Here is a 25280-nt window from a genome sequence, read left to right on the forward strand (position 1 = left end):
TGTGTGTGTGTGTGTGTGTGTGTGTGTGTGTGTGTGTGAATCTCCAGACATTGATGAGCAGGGTAGGCATGATGCCCTCATTGTCTGTGAGACAAAAAGAGATACCCCCCCCAAAAAAGGGCGCGCGCGCACGCACACAAGGTGGTCACACACAATGTGTGTGTGACCACCTTGCTCGCTCATTCTAAAAAAGGGGATAATTGCATCTCCATCACAATATAGGTGCTCACACCACAGCACCAGCACAAACGGTTCCAAACGGAGCTACACCAGCACATGTCCAGGAGGAGAGAATTATTGGGGGAAGTCTTTAGTGTGTGGACGGACTATGACCATGATAATTGGAAAAGAAAAAGCCTGGACTAGTAGGTCAGGTGGCTCGGGCTCAGGCCTACAAAGTTAGGGTTCAGTTCAGTGCAGTCATGTATTTCTCAGAGGGCCCATTTCTTTTGACACATGCAAAAGTGACAGACAGACAGACAGACAGACAGACAGAGCCCCCTCACCACCCACCCACACGCAACCCTACAAGCAAAATATATAAAACTATAAATATAGATCTATAACTCCTGGTAGAACACTCACTTGGGGTTGGAGCTGTTCCAGTAGACCGAGTGTCGGTCGAATATGATCTTCTCCTCCGCCCAGACGGACACCCAGGACAATAGGGTCAGCATCATCACCTCCGCAACGCACCTCCGACCGAGCTGGCACAACATCATAGACATGAAGACATCCACAGGAGGAGCGCTCTGGAATGTGGCTTTCCTTCTCTCAACCGCTGGTAGTAGTAGGCTAGCCTACGTCAAGGAAACCCTCTCTGGATGGGGAATATCCGTCTGCGTTTGGACAAACGACCGGGGTTCATCGAGGGATGATTTTTTTAAATGAGAATTCCGACACCCAAGGGGTGTTTCAAGTCATGCTGGATGGCAAAACTTCACTTTTAAACTTTGTTGGTCGCGGGTACGACGATTCTGCTTCACATGTTATGTGCGGCTCGGATGAGTTCTGCTGCTAGCGGCTCTCCTCTGCAAAGGTCCGAAACTTTTCTCCCATTACGCAGCGCTCTGAGATGCGCCACCTGGACTGGTTCCGAAAAAGAATAAATGATCACACTCCGAAATTCATCTGACATTTAGCTACAATTTCACTGTTTGATAATCGTAGCTAAAGCTATACAACAGGCCTAATAATATTGTCAAAAACCGTCCGTGGCATCCATTCACTCCGAGCTCGGTGATGTTGATTTTACTCAGCTGGCGCACGCTTTGTTTGTTGTCCACTCCGCTCAGGTCTCAGCGCAAGAACAAATCTAGGCTATTCATTCCGTGACTGACGCGGTGCTTCATGGGCCACGGTGGAAAGCTATACGTCCAAAACGAGCTTTACAGTTCAGGATAATTAATTCCTAAATGAGTAAAATGACAAACAGTGCTACCTTTTTATGGCGGCTAATCAAACCGCATAACGAAACATTAACAGCACAGCATCCTCCTCACACTCACTCGGCGACCCAAGTTTTTGTCTTCTCCGTTCTCTCTGGCTTTAATCCAATGTGACTTAATTTCCGCGGGTTGATCGCGGCTTTCAATTAGCACCTGCTCTCAATAACATCCACCTACGGCGACAACGACACTCACCGGTAACGGCACCTCGAACCAGTCAGTGCAAAGCAAACCGGCGCTGACTTGACTCTCTCTCTCCCCCTCTCCTCTTCTCTCCCTCCCCCTGTCTCTCTGTGCGGGCGGGGGTATAAACGGTGCTGTCTCTCTCACCTCTGGGGACTCTGGCCTGACTACACAGCAGTGGTTTTCAACCATTTTCATATATCACGGTCCATTGCTTATTTATTTGGCATTTGAGCCACCAGCCACGGACCACCATTTGATGAGATTTAGCCTCTCAGACCCAAAACTTAGAAGATTTTGTCCACAATCCCTGCCTGGCTATACCATTAGGAGAAAATAACAATTCTTCTACATTGTCTAATTGTGGAGCTGTAGACTTCTTGTAAATTAAGTATAGGGCAATGCAATAATTTAACTCTTGAGAGTGTCAAATGAAACCATTTCATTGTACACTCTCAAGAGTTAAACATATTAAGGGCCCATTTGGTTACCAACTCTCCATCATGTAGCTAGGTACCACCTAGAATAGGAGGGTAGCCTGAAAACCAGACAAATCTGCCAGGAGGAAATAAATCCCTGGGGAGATTGGTCTGGCACTCCTCAGTTTGAATTACATTTCGTTCACCCCAGAGTTGTGGGTGACCAATCAGAGCACACTATTCAAAGTCAGACTTTTATTTTGCTGTGATGTTGGAATGTTGGTTTCAATGGTGTGTAACCATCCCTCCATCCATTCATCTTCAACCGCGTATCCATAGTCGGGTCACAGGGGTAACAGCTCCACCAGAGAGCTCCAGACTTCCCTCTCCAGAGAAACATTAGTAACTTCATTCTGGGGGATCCTGAGGCATTACCAGACCATCTTGGAGATATAATCCCTCCATCTGATTCTTGGTCTTCCCAGGGGTCTCCTTCCAGTGGTTTGTAACCACCCCATGGAAATAAATCTTCCACACCGGGTGTAGCCATGCCAGACTACACCTGGAACCCCCTCAAGGACCACTGGTGGTCCCCGGACCACTTGTTGAGAACCACTGCACTATACAGCACTTGCGCAGTGGCGGCTGGCACCACAGCCTCAGTGTGAAGCACCTTACATAAAGTTAACTATCTAATTGATCTTCCTATTTGAAAGGTGCGGCGCTGATGAATTGGCTCGGAGAGGGGGACGCCTTTTGATGGATCGGTGGAACGGCGGTGGGAGTCATTTTCCATCAACATTCATTAGGCGGCTGGGTCTAAAGGGCACACAGTGGAGAAAGCGCTAACTCTAAAACTTGGGCCTGGGAGCCATAAAGATAAACCCCCAGGATAGCCAAGTCTGACAGAAGACCGTGATCCGTAGCCTCGTAGACTAGTGTGCATAGACTACAAACTCCCACACGTAAAAGCACTAAGGGGGTTTCTTTCCCCCAACAGAGACAGACAACTGGTGGTGTACTGTTGTCACAGTTTTAAACTGCAAACCTCTGCTGGCTCCATCCATTCCCCTGGCCTTTTCATTGCGTCTCTCTCTGTCGGGTCCTTTATGCAAAGTGTCCCAGTTTTCCGATGGCTCGCCCCGCTCTGCAGGCAAAGTAATGCCTATAATTTGGGCTGCATGAATTCAGGCAGGGAGCGAACCCACGCACCCCCATAACCCAAATACAGCTGCATGTTGTCCGCCTTCGTGAATGAATTATTCAACATCTGTCTAAGGCATGCATATGTAAACAGGTGGATATTCTCCTGATGGCTTTTTAAGAGCGCCGCTATGGAACCCCAAAAGCATCATTCATTCACCTTAGTCTCTGCCTTATCCTCCACTGTCACCCTAAAAGTGATTCTAAATCTTATATAAGTAGCGCAGACATATTTGAAGTCTTCCAAAGTGATTCTAAATCTCTGTGAATGCACTAGTCTACTCTTTAAAGAGGGCCTTCAATCCTGGATGGATGAGTTGGAGAATGGTTCTCCACTTGAACCCTGTTTAGGAGAAACATAAATTAAATTTAGGCTAGAGAAATAAATTACCCCCCTCAGCTCCAAGTATAAAAACAAAACAAAAAACTGATGAAAGTCTTGATTTTAGCCTTCTCTCTCTGTGATCACTGATCAGCTAACACTGTGTCCAGATAATATTTATCTTTGGGGTATAGGCCTACTATAGTAACTTAAACTAGCATGTGTGTGGCCTCAGTGTTTGCCAGCATTGGATTGATTAGAACACATTGCTGATGCAAATAGGTCCCAGATGCTATGTGATCTCTCCACATGGCTTCACTTTATACTAGGCTACTCTACTCACACATGCAGCTCTTAGAATCCTGAATGAAATGGCCTATTAGGCCAGCCTTCATGATGGGTCAGAGCTTGAATATAAAAATGTAGATATTTTTGATCAGGAAATTATAGTTTTATTTCAATGCACCAAAAAGACAAAGGTCCAAAGGTGCATGCCCGGGATGCAGTTTATGTTTATAGGTCTATAATTTGGGATTGTGAAATGAAACGGTCAAAGGTCAAACTACTGTTCAGCGCACATCCATCAGAAAAGAGAATAAAATGTAGGCCGATGCATAAACACTTATCACAAAATAGCCTACATTGGCACACAGGCAACGGCCAGGCCTGCATACTCCGAAACCTGAAGACATGCAAACTGGCCTAAAAAAAAGAAAAACTCCAGTCACATAGTTTGATGATTGAGTAGACTAGAGTACATTAAAATACAAATACGATATTTCATATGTAAGATAGTAGATAGACTTCTGAAGCATAACCACATGTTGAGGTTTTACCATATATATATATATTAAAAAAAAAGACCATATGAACTTTTATCCAACAACTCACCACTTAAAAAAGCAGGCTAGCCTAGTTTTACTTTTCATTGTGCATGGATATTATCCTCAAATTAACACATAAATGAATGCAATACAGCTTTGTTGTAGAGTCCCTATTCATGTGTGATTTGATATTAAGTTATAGCCTATATTGCCTTCAAGTCACAATTGATCTGCACTTCATTATATTATCCACATAGTAGTTGGATTATACAGCCACTCTCAGCTACTACAAATCTAAAAAACCCTACTGGAATGACACTTCTGAGTCTTCTCCCATCTCCCCACTCAAATGCTATAAGAGATCGGCGGTTAATCCCCCTAATGCTTTGTAAGGAAGCTGCAGAAAAGCAGAATGCAAGGAAGCCAAGGAGACACTTGAGAGATTTAACCAGACTATTGACATTGTGTGAGTGACAGGTAAAGTCACCTCTGTCCACTAGCCGCTTTCATCATCACAAAGAGTAAGACTTCCACCTAGTGGTTCCAGTGGTACATACCCAAAACCGGGTTTTTCCCCGCTTTACCTCAAATATGTGTAGACAAACATTGTCCATCAACTGTTTGCCCAGATATACACATTAGCCATATTCATTTCTAATGTAGGCATTGATATTCTTCAGTTACACATCACGTGGGTTTCCGTGACAACTCAACCAGCCACACCATGCAATGTGACCATTAGTCACTAAGACTTGAAAATACCCACTTTTCTCATCAACCATATTTTTGTAAAAGCCTGCAGATGAGTGTCTAAATAAATTAACACAATCAAGGCTTAAATGGGATGAGTATGAAGCTGAAAGTGCAGTAGAAGGATTATGGTAAAAACCCATCAGTATAGTCAAACAGAGTCAACAGCACAGGAAACGTAGAAAATGTTATGAGGTTAACAATACAGAACAGCTTCACAGAACAGAAGTGGGAAGAGACAGAAACCAAACGAGTCCAGATGAAAGAAAGAACAAACTAAAGATTTATTGAAGGCAGCAGAAAAAGTTAAGAAAGGAACAGAGTAGTCAAGGGGGGCTGCGGGGCACATACAGAGACACTTTGTGTTCAGATAAGATTTAATATCTTTGTGATACAAAAAAAAAAAAAAAAAAAAACTTTACAGCTCCAGAGAGCTTAACAGATCTGTACTGTCGTTATATCAAAATATACATGTTTGAAGATAAAGTGGATATATAATCCAAAATGATTTGTGGTACAAAAACATGAGTATATACAACCATAAACCCTGCTTTGTATAACGCTCAACCCCCCCGCCCCCTGTATAAAAAGGAATGAAAAATAAAAGCTTTTAACAAGTGGGGAGAAAAAAAAAATAACTACAGGCATATACACTCTTACTAGACCAATGTCACAGCTAGTACTGTGGTTCAATTAATTATCCTTTCTAGAGCATTCTCTACTGATGTAGACTCTGAAATCAATAGGGGGAAAATAAAGTACAGTAGGACTAGTGACTCAAAACAATTCAATGATTCTTATCCAACACATTGAAAAGTGGGGGAAAGGACATTTGAAACCTCAGCTATGCGTGGATTTGGGAATATGGAAAAAAACTTTGAGGACACTAGGATGAACAGCAGGGGTTTAAGGTACTTTGGTCCTTAACAGCAATAACCGTTTGTGGCTACATGAAACTTGGTGAAACCATGCATAAGAAATATTTCCTTACAAAAATAGAGACAGAGCATCATCTGTGTCTGGTCCAAGACTACTGTGGTCAAGGCTGTGGAAATTTGTGTTGTAGGCACACAGGAATGTGTCAATGTTAAGACTTCAGCGTGAAGGTGCAACTCAGACCTAACTGGGAGACAAAGTGCACTAAAAACCTGACTGGAGCCAAGATGGATTGAGGAGCAAAAGATGACCGCCCTTCCCACTTGCTCTGAACAATATCTATTGGGTTTATAGAAACACAAAACAGCCGTTTGACTTTGTGGTGTTGACCGACACGACTGCCAACATTGACTGAGACATGTCTCCAAGCAACCGCCCCCTTTGTCTCAATCCAGGGTATCTGGATCTTAAAATAAGTGAGGGCATACAGTCATGTTCGAGTAAAAGAACCTGAACGAAAGGTACAACTAGGGGTCAGCATCCTAGACCAGAGTGTTTCTGCCATAGGGACACCAGTAACTTAGGAAGTCAAGGCACAGTGATTGTTCTCAAACCCAGCCGCTACACATGGATACACAATACAGTATAGAAGTGATATACATATATAAATGCTAAGATTAAAAACAAAAAGGAGCAGACAAGGCGTCTACGTATAGAGGAATATAATGAATAAACAAGGCCCCAGGTACAGTGGGACCCCTAGTGAAATGGAGTAAATAAAATAAGGAAGATGGGACTTAACAGGACAGGGCTGGAAAACAGCTCTCCTCCTTGCTAATGGAGCTAAAGCACCTAAACAAGGTATCAACAAGATCTATTGATTTACATTCATATTTTCTACATATATTGGGCCTATATGCACACATAATGCTTAGAGATTCTGCTTCTTGAAAGAAAGAGTAATTAAGCCAAATGAGAAATTAAGCCAAATGATCCCTTGCCCCATGCCATTGCTGGTACAAATAAAGAAAGGCATGGGAGGGCTTTCTGAGAGCCATCTCCAAATGAAAATACAGCAATGTTTAAGGCAATCTGGCTTAAGCAAATTAAGGCACAAGGCTGCAGAGGAAAAAATATATATATGTAAAAACCTTAATAAAGGGCCTATAGCTAGTGGTATGGATCCCTGTTGAAGGCAAAGAGGTGGGCATCTAATAAGAATATAATAAATCAACAGATATTGAATTGGAAAGAAAGTATCCATGGTGGTCTACAAACGACAAATTATTTGTGTCAAGTCCCTCCGACTGGCCCAATAGGTTCAAAGTGGCTTTTCAAAAAAGGCACACACAAATATAATATATATCTCCATACAGGTATCATAGTAATAGTCAAGGAATGCTGAAGTGTGTCTGGAGTGGATATGAAACATCCACCAAGTATACATCCATGATGAAGGGTGTATATTGTTTAAGCAATTTGGTCTACTAAAGTGACAGTCTATCAGCTGACCCTGATTGCGCTCCAAGCTCGTGAGACATTTCATTCAAAAATGTTGTCCTTTCCCCAAAAAGCCTTTGCACTCCTGATGACAAAATATAATAACTTGGGAATTAAGGAATGGATGTATGTATGCAGGACTCAGCATTTTGGAATGAAATGCAGCCAGGAATGCACAGCGGTGGTTCATCCCTCTGAAGGCAGACTCAAGAGAATCTCAGAACTCAGACTTGGAGGGAGAAAGGAAGCACACTAAATGGTGGACTTTGAGAATGAGACTCTGAGGTGGTGGTTCTCTCCCAGGTCATGGTTGTGGAACTCAATCAGTGACTCGATGGCCTCCTCTACTGAGCCCATCTGGATCAGGGCCATCTTACGGTCCTTCCTAATACACAGACAAGAGACAAGCGCATTATTATCAAGGCTACTGGTAAGCTGACAAATGTGCTACACGTCTGCACCAGTACCATCCTCCGTGCAGGCTGTTACAAACCAAAGACTATTTTCTCCACAAAATGTCTTTATATGGAGACGCTAGGGGGGAAAAACCCTTTATTTCCCTCGACTGTACGCAAACTATTGAGGTCAAGGACGGTAGAACTAAAGTAATGTAATAAAGTAATACAACACAGGCTGGTGAGAAAGCATTTAAATAGTAAATTGAATAGACTTACTGGAAGAACTTGAAGGCCTTGACTGTTGCTCCTGAGCTAGCAAACAGTGCTCGGAGTTCATCCTCCACCACTGAAGGCCTGTCAGACAGGGAGGGGCACAAAGGGACAAGAGACACCGTTTAAACATAACATGAACTGACAACATTGGTTTGTGTGTTCTTTATGCATTAACATTTGTTCTTTGTCTTTCAGAGTACTTTGCGAGAGACACGGGAGGGATAATTAAAGCTAATAGCTGCGCCTCTTGAGTAGCATATTTAGAAAATAGTCAGAACCACTTAAACGCAGTAACTAAATATAGAAAGGAAAAATATACATAATGAATATACCCCACTTTCACTGATAAAGAGAAAAGCTTAGAGCACAAGAGAGCTGTGTGGGAATAATAATAATAAATATGCAGCAGCTCAGATAATTAACTTGGTACAAGGCAAAGGCAACACCCCCAACCCATTTTCTCTTTCCTCAGAAATCCTGATTGCATTAAGATGCTTTGACAGTACTGTGTAATCACACAAATGAAAGAAACAACTGAACGTGTGCTGAGAATCCCATAGTGGCACTTACGGGATGTTGGAGAGGTGGAGTGTGGCAGAGGGAGGGAAGATGTTGGAGTAGTTCTTTGAGCCGGGCTTCTTGAAGCGGTGCAGTGGCGAGTTGCCATAGTCCTTGGTGAGGCCCTGGTCCTCATAGCCCTCCCTGGGCAGCTGTACTGTGGTGTGCTTGGACAATGTAACACGCATGGCCCTGCCGTGCAGCCGTTGCCCATTCAGGTGACTCATAGCTAAGGGAAGAAATTAATTGGGTTACCAGTCAGTCCAAAATGTGTTAACACAAATTGTCTTGCTAGTGTTAATTTGTTATTTAGATTTGGCCCCGAGAAGCCTTACTTGGCCCTTTTCCCATATGCTGGGAAAGTAGCACAAACTAGCACCACAGGCTTTACCAGAGGCTATTTGCTGATCTGAAGAGAACAGGATGTTTTGAGTAAATATTCTTGAGTAATAGCCAAGTCTTAATAGTAAGGGATCGGCTGCTTGTGGATTTACAAAGGTTTTCTTTCCCACAGCATTCCTTAGCATATAATAAACATTAGCAGCATATGGTCATGTAAATAGAAATGCAATCCCTTGTGATTGCTATATTTAATAATGAAATGGATTTGTACAGCATTGTAAGTTAAGAGTTGTGTAAAATAAAAATAAATGCAGGGATGGGAAACATGTCCTGGTTAATAAATCGATTAACCAGGCTCTTAGGTTGAGGACAATAAAATAAAATTCGCTCAGAGTAGACTGTGAACTAGACTACATACTTTATCAACAGCTAACAAAACATCAGTATTGAGAATGAGGTAGGAAGAGATGCTAAGAAACATACCATGTCCCCACAGAAATAAATTAATAATTTCACATGATGTAAAAAAATATGTATGCATTAAAGAAATATGTATAAATCTGCAACTGCAGCAATCAAAGACCAACAGTTAACTGATAAAAGTACATGGTGGAAGAACTCAACCAGCCTTTTTTCTAGAGCTGCAATTATCAATTATTTTCTTAATTATTCAGTACTTTTCCTTTAAATCAAGATTTTTTTTAATATAAATTCAACATGATAAAATTCTTATTTGTTCATTACCTACTAAATTGATAAGTCTGATTAACCACTTAAGCATCATTTTATAGATCATACAGTGCTGAAACAAAAAATGCTGCAGTCAAAAATAAAATAGCGGATTTACAAGCTCACACGTCACAATGCAAGTTTGTACATAAATTAATGATAATAAATTAACAAAAAGCTAAATAAATAAAATCCCCCCAAAAATCGATTACTGTTGCAACCCTACTGTTTCCACAAAACTAGTTAGTAAAGTTAGACAATTTATGTGCGCACAAGAGGATTTTTGGCAATAAACGACAAGGGCATTTTACATGCATTTATGGACCGTCTACAACAGTTTCATAACGATGTCACCACAGCCAGAATACAGTTTTGCATCATCAGCGCTGTCAGTTCTACAGTAGGACTGTCAACTGAGGTAAAATAATGGATCACTAACTTACAGTTGCCCACGTGTACAAGGTTATATAAACTCTAATTTACTACCAAAAGCCCTCATGCAGTTTAGTTTGTTCGTCAAGTTATTCACCAGCAATATTTAAGACAACTGTATATGAAGGTTGCGATAGATGTTTGCCAAAGTATTAATCAACCGTGAACGAAGTCCAGCGTGTTGCTTCTGAGAGAATTACAACCAGCAGCTACCAACCTCACTTTAATGGACTGCCAGGTAGTTCCCTGTACCACTACTAACTCTGACACAGACACGTGTCCACACAGTCAGCGACAACGCAGCTGGCAGTCATTGTCTCCACCAGGCCGAAGGCATGGGGAGAGAGTATGTTATGTATGCTAATCTCTGGCACCGTTAACCCGGTCGATGCCAAATTTTTCACGCACATACACTCTGGATGCCAACGATGAACCAAATGTTCCAAAACGGCCTGTTATAGCACCACCAAGAGGCCGACTTTTGAAAAACACTTTTGATATTCTTGGAAGGCTTTTGAACACTTTTGATACTCCTCCAGATTCTGTCCAAAAATCCCACAAATCGTTACAGACTATCTTTATAGTCATGTGTTCAAGACGGATCTGTCCGATATTTCATATCCCATCCTAATTGGCCAACATTGGCTTTCAAAGTTTGCAGGATTTGCCCGTTTTGAACAAAAACCCTCAAATCATGAACGCAGCGTGCAAGTTACGTGAAATCTTTCACAGACTTTCCTACTAGGCTGAGGAATATATCCCACCCTTTTCACATTGGCCTGTTATAGCGCCACCAATAGGTGGATTTTTGCAAAACACATTTCTGGAACAAATCATCCAATTGCCATCCAAGGCGTAAGAAGAAATGACACCCTTTTATAGCACCACCAGGAGGCCACAACCTGACCTGCCCTGGTGGAGACCTGTGCCCCGAGGGGCACTTTATCTAGTTTCCCATGCAACTGGGGTACATCGAGCGGACAAACTTAAGTTGAGAAAACTTCAAGCAAATGAGCAGCAACAGAGTTGAGGGGGGGGGGGTGATATGCAGTAAAGGCCGTCGGGATTGAGTCGAACCCACGGCACACTGCCAGACTCGGACTACCGGCCAAGGTGCCTGGACCGCTGAGCCACGGCCCAGAGTGTCTTTCTATGTACATTCCAGTAATGAAAATAGGTTTTCAATGTAATGGGTCCCGGGACCCAGGGGTAGTCTTTTAGATGGGCCCCAGGAACATTTTATGAGTCCCACTTCAATGACGTTAGACTACACTACTGAGTACAGTATTGCATCCCCAGAGGGTGACATGCTTGCGTCCTCTCAATTTAGTGCATCTAAGGATGCAGGCTATTTGCATCACTGACATTCACTAGTTAGAACATTCAGTGTGCGCCTTGTGAGTTTGACAGTAGGTGGCCAGTGTGTAGGAAAATAGATGCTATATAACATTGGTTCCCAACCTTTTTATACTGTACCACCTAAGAAAATATTTGGCTCGCCATGTACCACCATAATAAATAACATTTATTTATTGGATGGATGAAAATACAGGAGCGTATAACTGCCATTTTTGATCCAGTCCTAAGCAAATAATGCTTCTGCTCTGACAAAACTCTGTTTAATCACTAATCAGCTCAACTGATGATATTTCTAATGCGATTAATCCGTTCTCAAATCTTCCATTAACGGCTAGGTGTGTCGTCATGCTCATTTCAGCACGGCTGGATAGCCAATTTCAACCAATTGCTTGGTCAGAAGAACTACTAATAAATATTTCATTCCACTTTTGTTTGTTTTCTTCTTTTTTGGGCACCCCTCTGTGTACCACCAGAGGGGCTCAAGTACCAGTGGGTGGGAACCTCTGCTATATAACATGGTGATATTGCATATAAACACAATATAGAGATGTCACCAAGTGCTGCTGCACCAACATTCCAGCACTTTGTGAAATTAATCAGTGACAGCCCAACATTTATTCTCCATTCATCCTTTTCTCATGTTTCTTTTATTCTATGTCTAGTTTGCACAGAAGTGCTATTCCAACATTGCCTAAATTGTGCTGTGGACATTGCCACAATTAATACCATTTACGGTTACAATAATGACATGATAATTTAAAACTTATAAATTCTATTTACATTAAACTAATGTGCTATGAAAGCAAACCAATAGAAAACAGATGACTGATTGGAATCGGTGAAGAAAGTCACCGTGTGGAGACGTTCGATAACCATGTCTCAGTGGAGAGAGGAATGAGAACCTCTGAAACCCTGGATCAAGGCTATTATTCATCCCAGCAGTCCATCACACATTTTAAGGCTACTTTCACAGTTTTGCTACTTGTAAACATACCGTCATATTATCCATTACATGCATATCAGCCTATAATAAGAATGAAAGTGGTAGCATTTTTCATTGCGTGGGGGAAGTAAATCTTGTGCCCAAAAAGCTTGCCCACCCCTGCATTAAAAATTTGCAAGCTTATTTAAGGCCTCAGAGGTACAATACTATGTAATGGTGAGGTACAATACCATGTAATGGTGAAATGATAGATGTAACCACAGAGAAATGAATGAATGTGGGAATGGTGCAGTTACCTAGTTGAGCCTGTGTGCCATCTGACATCTGGATCAGAGCATTCTCCTTTTTGTTGAACAGGATCTTGACTCTCATCACATCACCATATACACCTATAGAATTGACAGGGATCAAAGGTCACGAAACAACTCGGTTCCACCAGGAAGAACCATTACAATGTCAAAATCTAACCTGGAGCCACAGTCAACCACAGCAAAGAACACAATCTGAACATAGCAAATCAGGGACGTGGGTACGATATGTTGACATTAGTTATCATCAGAATCACACTAGGCTACTCATTCTCTGGCCATGTCATTCTGTAAGAAAACTACAACTTCAAGCCTACAAATGACTTCGGATGAAGACAAATAAAAATGGCAGCTAATTTCATGTTTGTGGGGGATGAGAGTGATTTGAAGGGGGTGGGGGGGGGGGGAATAGTTTTAAGGAGAATGTGCGGGTTTGATTGGCAGAATCATGGTCTTTGATAAAAGAGTAGACTTGAAAGACAGGGAAACATGCAGGAGAAAACTAAACATGCAGATAAGCTACATAATATACACAGCAAAATAAATCAAAGAATATGCGACATAGTCCCTGGGATATGTCTACTGACAGAAACATCTAAAAAGCAGCAGCATTTTCATAAAGTGAATGAGTGAAGGCAACTGTGGAAAACCTTGAGAAAATTGAAATTGCTATGAATTAATATGGCATGAAACCATGCCATGCGCAACCAAACAGTATTGGCTTTTTTAATCTCTTAGGTTCTGCTTTGGGATAGCTTTGGCCCTGTACCAAATTATCCCCACAATTCTATTAGTGAGGGGGAGGTTTTCCATTTTGTTGACCAGTATCGAAGAAAAAAACAGCAGGTTTGTTGCCTGTGGACAGTGCTGCAGCTTTCTTATGTTCTCACACTTTACCCAAACACTTGCATACACACACACACACACACACACACCCCACAACAAACCCACATCAAAAATGGGTCATACAAACACCTCCCAAAAATAGACAACCCCAGCCCCCTCATAGCTCTGAAGTCTGATGACACGCCATCAGTAGTTTAAAAAAAATGAAATAAAAAAAGGACATCATGAGACGAGACAAGCCCACCTTGTCAGGTAACAGTAGCAATAAAAAAAAGGAGATGAAAGAATGATAACGTACCGAAAAGAATAAAGAGGCAGTGTGGCGTAACGCTCTTTAGAGACAGCAGGGGGAGGCAGCGGGGCAGGAGAGAGATAAGGGGGAGGGGCAAGGGAGAAGGGGGAACAGGAAAAAATAAAAAAGACGGAGTGGAGGACAGTGGAGTGGAGTCGGGACATGTCCGCAGGCCACAGGCAGCGAGGTCCACAGGAAGGCCACAGTACCATGGAGGGACGAGGCATGAGGGACGGAGAGAATGGAGAGAAGACGACAGAAAGACAAAGAGAATAGAAGGAAGGTTTCAAAAGGGAGGAGAAAGGGATGGGAACAGAGAGGTGGGAGGAAGAAAAGTAATGGATGGAACAGAGAAAGGGAGGAGACAGATGGAAGGATGGTGATGATGGTATGGTGGTTGGGGGGCAAAGAGGGGGCCAATGTTGTGTATGGTTTTTGAAGTTTCAAAATGGGTGGAAGCCAAATTGGGGCGCAATGAAGGGAGGATGAGGAGGGTAAGAGAAAGAGTGAGGGAACGGTTGTCGTAGTGACAGTGGAATTAAGGACAAGGAAGAGGGGACAATTGGTAATGGGGGCGTGCAGTCAGTTGGCAAGAGTCCAGGTAGGTGTTTGTGGGGATATTTTAAAAAATAATAAAGGGGAGAGGAGGGAGGGGGGGGGGGGGAGGAGAGAGGAGATAAAAGAAAGAATGGAAGGAAGGAGGAAGTAAAAAAAAAAACAAGGTCAGTATACACAAAGAAATGTAGTGCTTCAAGACAGTAGAACAGTAGAAGCTAAATTAAAATGCACTGTCACTATGGGAACACTAGGAGAAACAAAAGAAGAGAATAAAGATTAACAATGAAATACAGGGGAAAGTCAAGAGACAATATGTACTTTTACTTTAAATACTCTTAACGGCTACCTGATTTAACTTATTTGACTACAGCTAATCACACTGGAAATGGCACAATTTTAAATTCATTTAAATAAACATAAATAAAGGCTACATATATATATCTATGTCTAATGTAATGAATGGAATGGACTATTTCTGGAATGTGCTACACTATGCATAAAAACAGATAAACTAAATCATGAAATGTGTCACTCAAACATGAATGTGTCATCCAAAAAAGTAATATTGTCTCTCTAACAACTCAAGAATGATTTCAACTAATGGATAATAAAAATGAAGATATGAAATGGTAAGAATTAAAAAAAGAAGTTAGTTTGTTTTGGTTTTTTTATATAAAAAAATCCACAGTGAACAAAAAAAATGCAGATCAGAAATGCAGCAAGTTTGGTCAAACACAAAGAGGAGAGGTCCTCAGAGAGAAAGGAGAGGCTTGGACGACCCTTTTAAAATGTCAAAAAGACAAGACTGTTCTCCCATTGATCTGAAGGAGAGTGAGGGGAAAGGGACATGGGAGAAGGAGGGAGTGGCAGAACGTGTGACCTTTCGAGTGGATGGGCAGAGGTTGATAAACCATGTTGTGACTCTTGAGGGACTAGATACAATCTACATTGTTGCAGTGTCGCTCTGCACTGCATTGAGACAGTGTGCAGGTCGAGTGGGTCTGTCACCTGATGACCTGTACTAACCTCAGGATTCAGATTGCTGACCAGTAGGACGTTGTGACCCCCAGCGGCGGCTGAGAGCCCCGACAGGCCGAGCCTGCTGGCGGCAGCTGCTGCGGCCGCCATGCTACCGTGACCCTGGAGTCCCAGAGATGCCAAGGCACCGGGCATACCAGGCATTGACAGACCTGAAGGGAAACAATGGGCTAATAATTGATGCTAATGTCAGTATATATCACTTCTGTTGCATGCGTGCAGACACAAACACACACACATAGATACAAAATTAGCAAAAATTAGCAGAATCATAATATACAGTATCGCAATTACAAATACGCTGAACAGAAACTATAAAAGGTGTTCCTTGGAGCACAGGTGTTAGCCAGCAGGTAGGTTACTGTGGGACAGCAATGTTCTTGAAATGCAGTCATTATAGTGTGAGTGGAAACTGTAGAAGTTGAGGGATAATGATGTTGATGAAGTCAAAGTTTTGCACTCAGACACTAAGTTCATATAAACATAATGTGTATAAATTTGCCTGATGTTTGGACAAAATGTGTAGGAGTAATCGGCCTCCTGGTGGCACTATAACAGGCCAATGTGAAAAGCGTGGCATTTCTTATTTGGCCTTTAACACCAAGTGTACACCGTTTAAGATTTGAGGCCTTTTTGTTAAAAGCGAACCACTCCTGCAAACTTTAGATGTAGATCTTAGCCAATCAGGACGGAATATGAAAAATCGGGACAGATTAGTCTTGACATGACCACAGAGATAACATGTACCGATTTGTGTGATGTTCGGACAATATCTAGCAATATCTGCTGGTGGCACTATAAGTAGCCGATGTGAAACAAACGTTTCTGCCACGCATTTCACGTGGCGTAGACATAAAGAAAATCACAATGACAAATAGCCAAACTAACCTGCTGCCTGTTGGATGGTGAAGGTCGGGGGAAAGGCATGTCCATAAGGAGAGGCGGAGATGAGCCCTGGAGAAGCTGGAACAGCAAGAGGGTCCACATAGCAAAGATTAGTTTTCAAAAAGGGTACCAGCAATAATCACCAGGCCAGTGCAAATGGACAGGAAATACAGTAACAGGGAAGTGGCAACAGGAAATCCTGTAAAGCCACCTCCCTCCACTTAATGTTGTGGTTAGTTAACAATGAAATGTGTGGCTGTAAGAGCAATTGGTTTGTATTAGAATTTGATGCCAGTTGTACATACAAAAATTTCCAAAGGCAGCAGCTGCCATGGCCTGCTGGTGATCGAGGGAGGACTGGGACTCCAAAGTGGGCAGGTCCGGCCGGGTGTAGTCTCTGCTCTTGTCGTTGTTATACTTGACGTTGAGGCTGGTGAGCTTGGAGAAGCTGATTCTCAGTGTACAGCAGGCATTGTAGATGTTCTGGCCATCCAGGGACTGAGAGGGGACACGGACACATGTGGGTTGGGTTATGATTGTCAATAGGATACATTGCAGGGTTTAATTAATGTATTTCCAATTTATATCATGTTCCGCATAATGTTCAGCTATATAATTTACATGGTAATTACAGTAATTGGTAAGTCTAACATATGCCCAGCCTGCACCCTTCCTTGAGTAGATTTCTGTACCCATTGTACCATACACTGATTCAGCTCCAGAAATAACCACCATAAAAGACCCAGTGGGACTAATCTCTGCTCAAAATAAACAATCAGATGATAAAGCAGATGTTTCACCAATCTTACCAGTTTGGCATTCTGAGCTGTCATTCCATCAGCATACTGCACCAGAGCCTGAAACTGATTGTTTTTGGTGAAGGTGATGATCTTCAGCACAGTGCCGAACTTGGAGAAGATCTGGAGGAAAGAGACACATCAGGATGTAAAAAAAGAAAGATTATAATGGGGTTGGGTTCAACTAGCAACTTGGCACACTCATTTAGAAGAGATACACAACTGTCCAAAAGATGCGTGCCGCCTCCTAATAACTAGTGAATGCATTAATTACCTGATGCAATACATCCAGGGTGACTGGGTAGAAGAGGTTCTCCACTATGACTCTAAGCACAGGGCTCTGGCTGCCAGCGCCTCCCATGCCTACTCCTGGCTCCCCTGGCATGGCTATGGCTCCCATTCCTCCACCCTGCAGTGCATTCACTGCCTGCAGCGCTGCTTGGGCTCGCTGGAGGACACACACAAACCAAGAGACCAATTGGCATGGTAGAAAATCTACTTAGTGTGTGGTATACAATATTATAGTGTGACATGAGACAGGTACACCTATGTTTGACATGCAGCTTTGTTTTCCTTTAACCCTGGGAACACCCTTTCGGGGTTGTTGTTGCCATGTACAATATGTAGCAACATAAATGTGTTCTAATTTTTTAAGTTTCAGTAAACTTAGGTCAGGATATAGAAGGCGTTTTTAGAATCGGCCTATGGTCTAAATGGGTTAAACAATGTTGGAACCAGTTTGGTAGAATGATCACGATGCTTAATGCAGCTAGTCTGTGACCCGGCCACAAATATTTACTCAGGCTGTGTCGAGCCTTGAACAGACGCTAGATAATAATGTCAGAAGGCATGTCTATACATATATATTGTAGCATTTAGATTTGAAGAACTCGGCTGGTACACTCACCCAGAGCAGTTTGTTAAGTGTAAAATAATTGTAAATTCCTTGAATACTAATCTTACAGAACCAATGTGTGTGTCATCATACCACTTGATTAGGCGAGTTGTCAGTCTTGAGCTCCTTGTGGTTTGAGTACTGCATGTAAATTGGGTGGTTCCGGATGATGGGGGTGACAGAGGAGTAGTAGTTCACCATGGTCTGTGCACACTCTTCACTGTTCAGCTCCAGGAAGGCCTACAGGGCAGAGGACAGACATTTTAGTTTTTCCTGTCAAATTAATTCATTTTTTGGAATGTATTAACTTGTCTAACTCTCTTGAATATAGAAACTTGTCCAACTCACTTGAAATATAGAAACTTTATTTGGACAACATTACGCCACAACTTACAGGTGTGCAATTATGCTATATCAGTTAGTTCATACCTGGTTCTTTCCCTTCAGCATCAGCAGATTGGTAACCTTGCCAAAGGGCAGGCCAAGCCCAATGACCTCAGCCTCATTAATGTCATTGGGCAGCTTGCGAACATGGACGACACGTGAGGGGACGCCGGGGCTCCGGATGTCACCTTTAAATTTTTTACTGTCATTGCCATTGGCTGGAAAAGAAACAAGACACATCGGACCAATCAGTGACAAGGGGCCAGATAAGAAGAGCCAGCATCTCCGGCTTGCTTGCTGAATAATTAATCGATCGTCATGGCAACCGAAACAACGCGCACATGAACACAAAACAACCAGCAGCCACTTGAATAAAGAGAAACCGATCCTCCATAGTAACTACCCCCAATCCGTACCTGAGCTCATGATATAGGGACCGTTGGTTATGCAGGAAGAAAATAGTTCGTCGGATCCCCTCTGCAAAGGGAGAGAGAAAACAAAGGTTCAGTTCAGTGCATTCTGAAGTGAGGGAACAGCGTGACAGGTGGAGCACACTTAGCGCTCATATTACCAAGCCTTTGTGTTAGGTAGTCAGGCAGGCAGTCATCTGATAACTAAAGAGGATTGAGAAAACACACTGAGAACCTTACTCGTGGAGAGAATACAGCGACCTAGTTCGCCAGGGGCCACAACTTTCCACTATAATCATGTGTTGGCCCCTACTCCGGTTGATAGGCTCACTTCACTACGTGACTGCCAAGTTAGAACCTGTAAGTCACAGGAACTACAGTCTATTATTTTCTAACTCTGGGGAGCATTCCGAAACGATCACGTGGTTTTACAGTAGTCACACCACACACATTCAGAACAGCTAGAATCAGGATTCTCAGGGCAGTGAGGGTTCCTCCCTACAACAGCCATTACACAGTCAAATCCTCAGTGTACATTTAACCAAGTGCACATAAAGCTCCATTTGTTTACATTACAGTGTGTTAAAAATGGTTAAGTTAACACTGAGGATGTTACTGTGTACAAGCAATCCTCTCATGAGATAAGTGGAGGGAGGAGAGAAAGCACATTGAAGCTGCCTTCTGGGATGAGAAGAGAGAAAGGGATACTCCCAAGTCCCAACACACACCACAGTACTGTACTATCATTCTGAGACAGCCTTGTCTCGGCTCTTACTCCAGTTGATAAAAGTGCTGTTTCAAGGCTGTTCACAGTATGTGTGTATCGTAGAGTCAGTGTTGGGAGTCACAAGGAGTGGCTCAGCAGCCTAAGCTCTATCACTTTACAATGGAAGTCCTGTTCAGGCTCAGACTGGGGGCATTGTTACACAGCAGCACACATATGGAGCCCCCAAGAGGACTCTCTCTGGGAGCTGAAGAGCCCTGGAGTGCATTGACAACCACTAGCCATGCAGGTCTGCCGGCATTCCCCTCTGCATTGCGAAAACTTTTGCTTCGAGTGCAAGTTTTGTGGGGGGGGGGGGGGGTGGGGGGGTGGAGCGTGTACCGGTTGGACTATGAAAGGCCACTCTAGCAAACAGACAGAATAGAGTGATCTTTGACAGAAAACTCTTGGCGAGGTGGCCGGGTTAAAGAACGTACTGAGGAGGCTAGGGGTACAGGGATACATACAGTTGTTGCTATGGGAGCACAACACTGACCGTTAGCGGCAGTATAAACTATCCTTTGACTTCCAGATGGTCAGGCTGACTCACTGAGGCCCCGTATACAAACAGAGTCTTCTATCTAGAGAGTTAGGAGGACGCAAAGCAACAGGCCTGTCCCCCTCCACTGGTGATGACACAAAAATGTGTTCCCGTTGATTGCAAACCAGAAAAAAGGGGGGGGAAAAAAGAGTGAAAATATGACATCTTTGACTAATGCTCCAGTCGACTCTAGAAAAACATTTAATTGGCCAATTCAAAAACACCCCCCCCCCCCTCCCAAAAATAGGTTTAATAACATACTGCTACCGTTTTCCAGAAACAGGAGAGAAGAGAGCTGTGTGGGAGACCCGTGCACGACTGGTCATGTGCGCACTACAGAGTTTAATTTCCTCAAGTTGCGTGCTGCCAATTTTACATAGTGTGATGTGGGACGATTGGGACAAACTAGACTTCTCTGTAAATGCCTAAGACACGACGCTTTGCAAAAATAGTTTTAGTCATTTACAATCACAACCTTAGCAATGAGCTTGTGTCACAGGAAGACCACAAATCTGCATTTGGATCCTGGGTAGCAAAAACTACAAAATAGTACAAAAATAAAAAAGCAAGATCCCTTCAAGGTATGGCCAGCCCAGAACACACAAAAACAGTAATTTACATCCCATTTACAAAGGAATGGGAGTGGTGTCTCAGAAAACCCTGCAATCACATTCCTGATTTCCTGTCTGCAACTCAAGGGTGTTGCAAAGATAAGATATGCCGTAAAGATAGTGAACCTCTGAGAAACTATATGCAAAACAGAGCTCTCCAATACGAATAACTTGAGTAGGAGTTTGTTTCTCCAGAAAGTCTATAGCTCCAGCATGGCATAGTGACTGTATATATTGCCAAGCAGCGTTGCACTGCAGCTCAACAGACCAGCACCAAAGAGGAAGTGGATTAGGATCAGGCCATCGTCCTTCTGCAGACTGATGGTCAGTGTTCCATAGCAACACTCTTTCCTTCCACTTCCTCATTCTAATAATAACCATAGAGAGCCAAGGAAGAGGGAAAAGCAGGGTACAAAGGAGGTACATAAAATGAAAGCTATAGACTTTTAATACATATATACACGTACACACGACTGGAATACAGCATTGTCGCCCTTTGACGAAGGCTGACATGACAAGAGCAGACACTAGATTAAATGACAGAGGAGGGAGATGAAAGAAGAACGAGCTAAAGAGTTAAGTCTTTGTTGGTTGACTGCGAAGCCAAACCAGAATCATTCATCTGACACAAACCAGCTAAACGAGTACTGGCTTGCCTGTAGCCATTGTTTGCTCAGAACTCTTGACAATGTAATGGTAACCTGAGGGGCTGATGTCTTGTAGCCAACCCACATGCTGAAACTGTATGAGTAGTCTCCTTTCATTAACAATGGCCTACAGAACTTGATACGGAACGCGACTCAAGGAACAATATCTGCCCTGCCCCCACACACCTGGTTTGCATTCACATGGCGAACCAAGAAAAAAACAGTAGCCTTGTGGAGAAAACTAGTTGGTAAATGAATCAACATGCAACTCAGTCTAAGAACTTTTCTTATGTATAACTTTCATAAGGTTTGCTTTGATAAGTCTTTCAATGCTTTGGGGCTTATTGTTATGGTATAACATTTTAAAAACATGTACCTAGTCCTAGGCTCTTACAAGAGTATAAATTAGATGCCAAAAATGGATTGTCCTGTATGAAGATCTGTTGGGGACCCCTTCATGGATCTGGAATGGGTGGGGGAAGTTGGTAAACTTACAAGCAAAAACATTGCAGGTAGAGGCGTGTTTAGTTAATGTGATCACCCTTGGCCAGGGTAGGGGGCAGGGAACTGTGCCACACTAGGAGGGGGCCCAGGAAGAGGAGGGGATTGGAATGTGACCGCGGAATTCCAGACACTCTGCCCAGACAGAATAATTACAGATTCCAGAGAGGCAGGATTCCATAACTCTGCATCAAAGTTCCCATAACATATCAAAATTAAGAACATGGGTAAGAGGGAGACAAAGAAACACCCAGGGCCCGGGGTGGTCACTCTCTAATCTCAGGTATCAATTGGTACCTCTTGAGGGACCATGTTTAAATCATGCATGGGAAAACAATGGACCTAATTTAACTGCCCGACAATGAATTAGGGGGATGGGGCCAGTGTCTGATTCTCCTCTGGGTGTGTGTCTATCGGAGTGGATGTTTACACAGCAGAGGACCTTTGGCCGGGAAATTGAGGGGAGGCAGCAGGGGGAAGGTTACAACCCTGTTCTGTTCTATTCAATCACTCCACCTACACGTCTGCTCCAGACAGTGTAACCATGGGTTACTACTTAAACAAGCATTTTTATTGGGTACACAAATACCAAACAACCGTAGTTTGCCAAACTCAAATGTGTTCCTGTTTAAAACATGTTCACACAAACAAGCAGAACAGACTTTTACCTTCAGTGACATAAGACTATAAAAGCCACACTACTTTCTCAACTCAATGAAATGCTCACCAACAGTCATAAGAGCCCATCAATTTAAGCAGAACAAACACAACTTTGCCAATCAGTTATTAGTGTCTAATAGTGTGAGTAAGTTAAAGTAGGTCATTGTTACAGGACCAAAAAACTTCAAGCAACACAACATGATCCAGCTGCTTTCTTAAGACGCCAACAAAGACACACAAACAGGCTCTACTCAAACTGAACAGGATGTTTGATTTCACAACAGTCAAAAATTCACAATGCAACACCAGATTATCATCATTATAATTGATTAGTAAAACGAATTATGTCTGCAGTCTCAGTGTTGCTGCAGCTTCCCCCCCCCCCCTTTTAATTTCTTGACCCCTATACTTTTTTTAATAATACATTTTAAATGGTACACTAACTGCCAACTCATTGCACATGATAAATCGCTTTGGACAGCAGCTCTGAAATTATTGAGGAACTGCTTCCGGAATAACCACACGGACAGACTTTGTGTATCAGTCACATAGTTAGCAATACTTCTACAGTTCTAATGTGAATGCAAGATTTGGTTCTCTGGTTTAATTATCCATTTAAACACAAGGCATAGAACAAACATTTATTTCTCTATGCCAAATTACATAAACAGGCCAGTGTGAGAAAAAGGCACATGGTTTTAATAAGGTGAATAAAGAGATGCCTACCTTGGTGCCAACTGATATGTCATGGACACTGCTGCGAAAGAAAGAGATACGTTTTAGATGGCCGACAAAAAATACATACAAAATGTCATAAGAAATCTTACAGGTGGACTTAAAAAAGGCATAAAACGCAAAAAACGCTCATTGGGAAGCATACTGCTCACAGAAAAGACTAAGAGACACTATGTTAGCCGCAGGGCAGGCAAACCATTTGACTTCCTCATTCAGATATGATGAGAACATGTTTCTATATGCTGCAGGGATCAGCATAAAGGAAATGCCTTAGAACCACATCAAGTGACATGTAGTCATTTATTATTTAAATTATATAAATATCTTAAATACATTGAGGTCTGGATGACTCCAAAAGATTGTGGGAGCCGTTTTTAAAAAGGCAACACGTATGGAATAAACATTTTTTGTGGTCTTAATTTATTATTTAAAAAGGTGCAAATATATCTGAAAACACTCACTCAATCTCAGGGACGTTTACGTAGCCGGCTCCCAGGGGGTACAGATCAGTGTCTATGCGGCTGTGGACGGATGGAAAAGATAAGATTAATTAAAAAGACTGGTAATTCGAGACGCTTAATTCTTAAATGATGAGCAAACAGACATCAAGCAACTTTTAACTTGTTGCTTGGTGGCGGAATCCAACAGAAGAACATGCTCACTTTCTGCTCGACACTCCCCAACTATGTCATTAGGTAGTTTAACAGTCATCAAAACAATGCAAAGTAAGCTCGTAATAATAAGTACGGTATCTATTACACATGTGACCTTACCCGGACGACCAACGTTAAGAAATGCTTTTTTAATTAAGAAACGCAACGATCTTCAACAACATGGCCCTGGCACTGAAGGGACAAGTGAATGCGGAAATAAGACACGTTGCTTTAGAGTTCTCACGAAGTTGCCATGGTTTAGGCCTGAAAATAGCAGATGTACGAGCTCACAAAGCGTAGCACGTAGGACACGTTGTGGGTTTGTAGATCGGCTATTTTCAGCGAGTTAAAAGCATCTTGCTAATGTTACCTACCCGACGTTACTGCCCAGCATTCACTTAACACCACAGCATGTCAAGACTTGAAAACTTAAGACAAGACGCGATCAGAACCAAACAACGACTAGTTTAGGTTAGTTTGACATCCTTTAAAAAAATAACGTGATGTGCGCGAGACAACAAAACAATTACGGACGTTATTAGCTTTATAGTAACGGAGGAGGAGGCTAACCAACTAGCTCCGCAGCTAACGCTTCTTGCTAACTGTTGCATCTGTTTTGAAAAAAGGAAAAAAGTATTTCAAGTAAAACTTTCCACTAATATTCCACATTGAAGAAGTGAAGCCGCGCGACGACTCCGTGTTTACAGTCGGCACATAATAACGCACGTTAACGTTTATACTTAATGGTTTTAAAAAATGTGGTATAAATGCGGATCTTTTTTTACTTACCCGTCCATTGCACAATAAAAACTGCAGGTCTGAAGCTGAAGGTAGGGCGGCAGACTTGCTTGATTTTCTTACAAAATGGCTGAACCCGCAGGAGGCGGACGCTGATTAGTCCAGCCGCCTCCAAGAGCCAAACAAAGGCGGGGACAAGGAGCTGCCGGCTCCGTGATTGGCCAAGACGACTATCATTTGTTGGGGAAAAAAGGGGTCCGCCGTCCGCGGCAAATTTCCAGATCGAGTTCAATCAATCATTTATTACATGCTGACGTCGTGTTAAATTAATTTACGCCGCCAGGTCCAGCTAGGTTTCAGTTGCCTGCCCGCCCCTCAGAGTTACGTATTTGTGCGTGGCTGCCTGGCCTGCAGCAAATATTATTATAGTGTGAATGTGTGTCGTAGGCCTACTCGTAA

At 42.7% G+C, this 25280-nt stretch overlaps 2 protein-coding genes across 6 annotated transcripts in view; both read right to left on the reverse strand.

The window, feature by feature from the left end:
* efna2a (ephrin-A2a) overlaps positions 1–1677 on the reverse strand; it is a 104538-nt gene extending 102861 nt beyond the window's left edge. Inside the window, exon 1 of the mRNA XM_079528459.1 lies at positions 586–1677. Coding sequence (XP_079384585.1) covers positions 586–728 — 143 coding nt within the window. The 5' untranslated portion in view covers positions 729–1677. The remainder of the gene's footprint in view (positions 1–585) is intronic.
* Positions 1678–5414: 3737 nt separating this feature from the next.
* ptbp1a (polypyrimidine tract binding protein 1a) lies at positions 5415–25016 on the reverse strand. 5 transcript variants are annotated; one of them, XM_079528451.1, is made up of 16 exons: positions 24873–25016; positions 23892–23951; positions 23422–23449; positions 18979–19039; positions 18608–18780; positions 18272–18418; positions 17558–17731; positions 17296–17406; positions 16792–16984; positions 16490–16564; positions 15590–15771; positions 14012–14045; positions 12856–12948; positions 8767–8983; positions 8200–8277; positions 5415–7910 (listed from the first exon to the last, which is right to left on the reverse strand). In XM_079528451.1, the coding sequence occupies exons 1-16, from the start codon at positions 24878–24880 to the stop codon at positions 7778–7780; spliced, it is 1767 nt and encodes a 588-aa protein (XP_079384577.1). In that variant the 5' UTR covers positions 24881–25016; the 3' UTR covers positions 5415–7777. The 5 variants fall into 5 exon arrangements, with proteins under 5 accessions (XP_079384577.1, XP_079384576.1, XP_079384574.1 ...); XM_079528450.1 differs by having other exon boundaries at positions 23422–23452; positions 24873–25011; XM_079528448.1 differs by lacking the exon at positions 24873–25016 and adding an exon at positions 24458–24823 and having other exon boundaries at positions 23422–23452.
* Positions 25017–25280: the final 264 nt, after the last annotated feature.

This window comes from Electrona antarctica, assembly GCF_951216825.1.
Source record: "Electrona antarctica genome assembly, chromosome: 18".
NCBI lineage: Eukaryota > Metazoa > Chordata > Actinopteri > Myctophiformes > Myctophidae > Electrona > Electrona antarctica.

Bases quoted from the DNA above. Each gene is read 5' to 3' on its own strand.
- ptbp1a (XM_079528448.1), bottom strand. From the start codon at position 24,477: ATGCTGGGCAGTAACGTCGG. The intron at 16,565-16,791 runs GTATGTACAACT...TTGCTGTTCCAG, and splicing joins TGCTGCCTTTGGAAATTTTT to CTTCTCCAGGGCTCATCTCC. The intron at 8,984-12,855 runs GTAACTGCACCA...TTCTTCCCTTAG, and splicing joins TGGCACACAGGCTCAACTAG to CTATGAGTCACCTGAATGGG.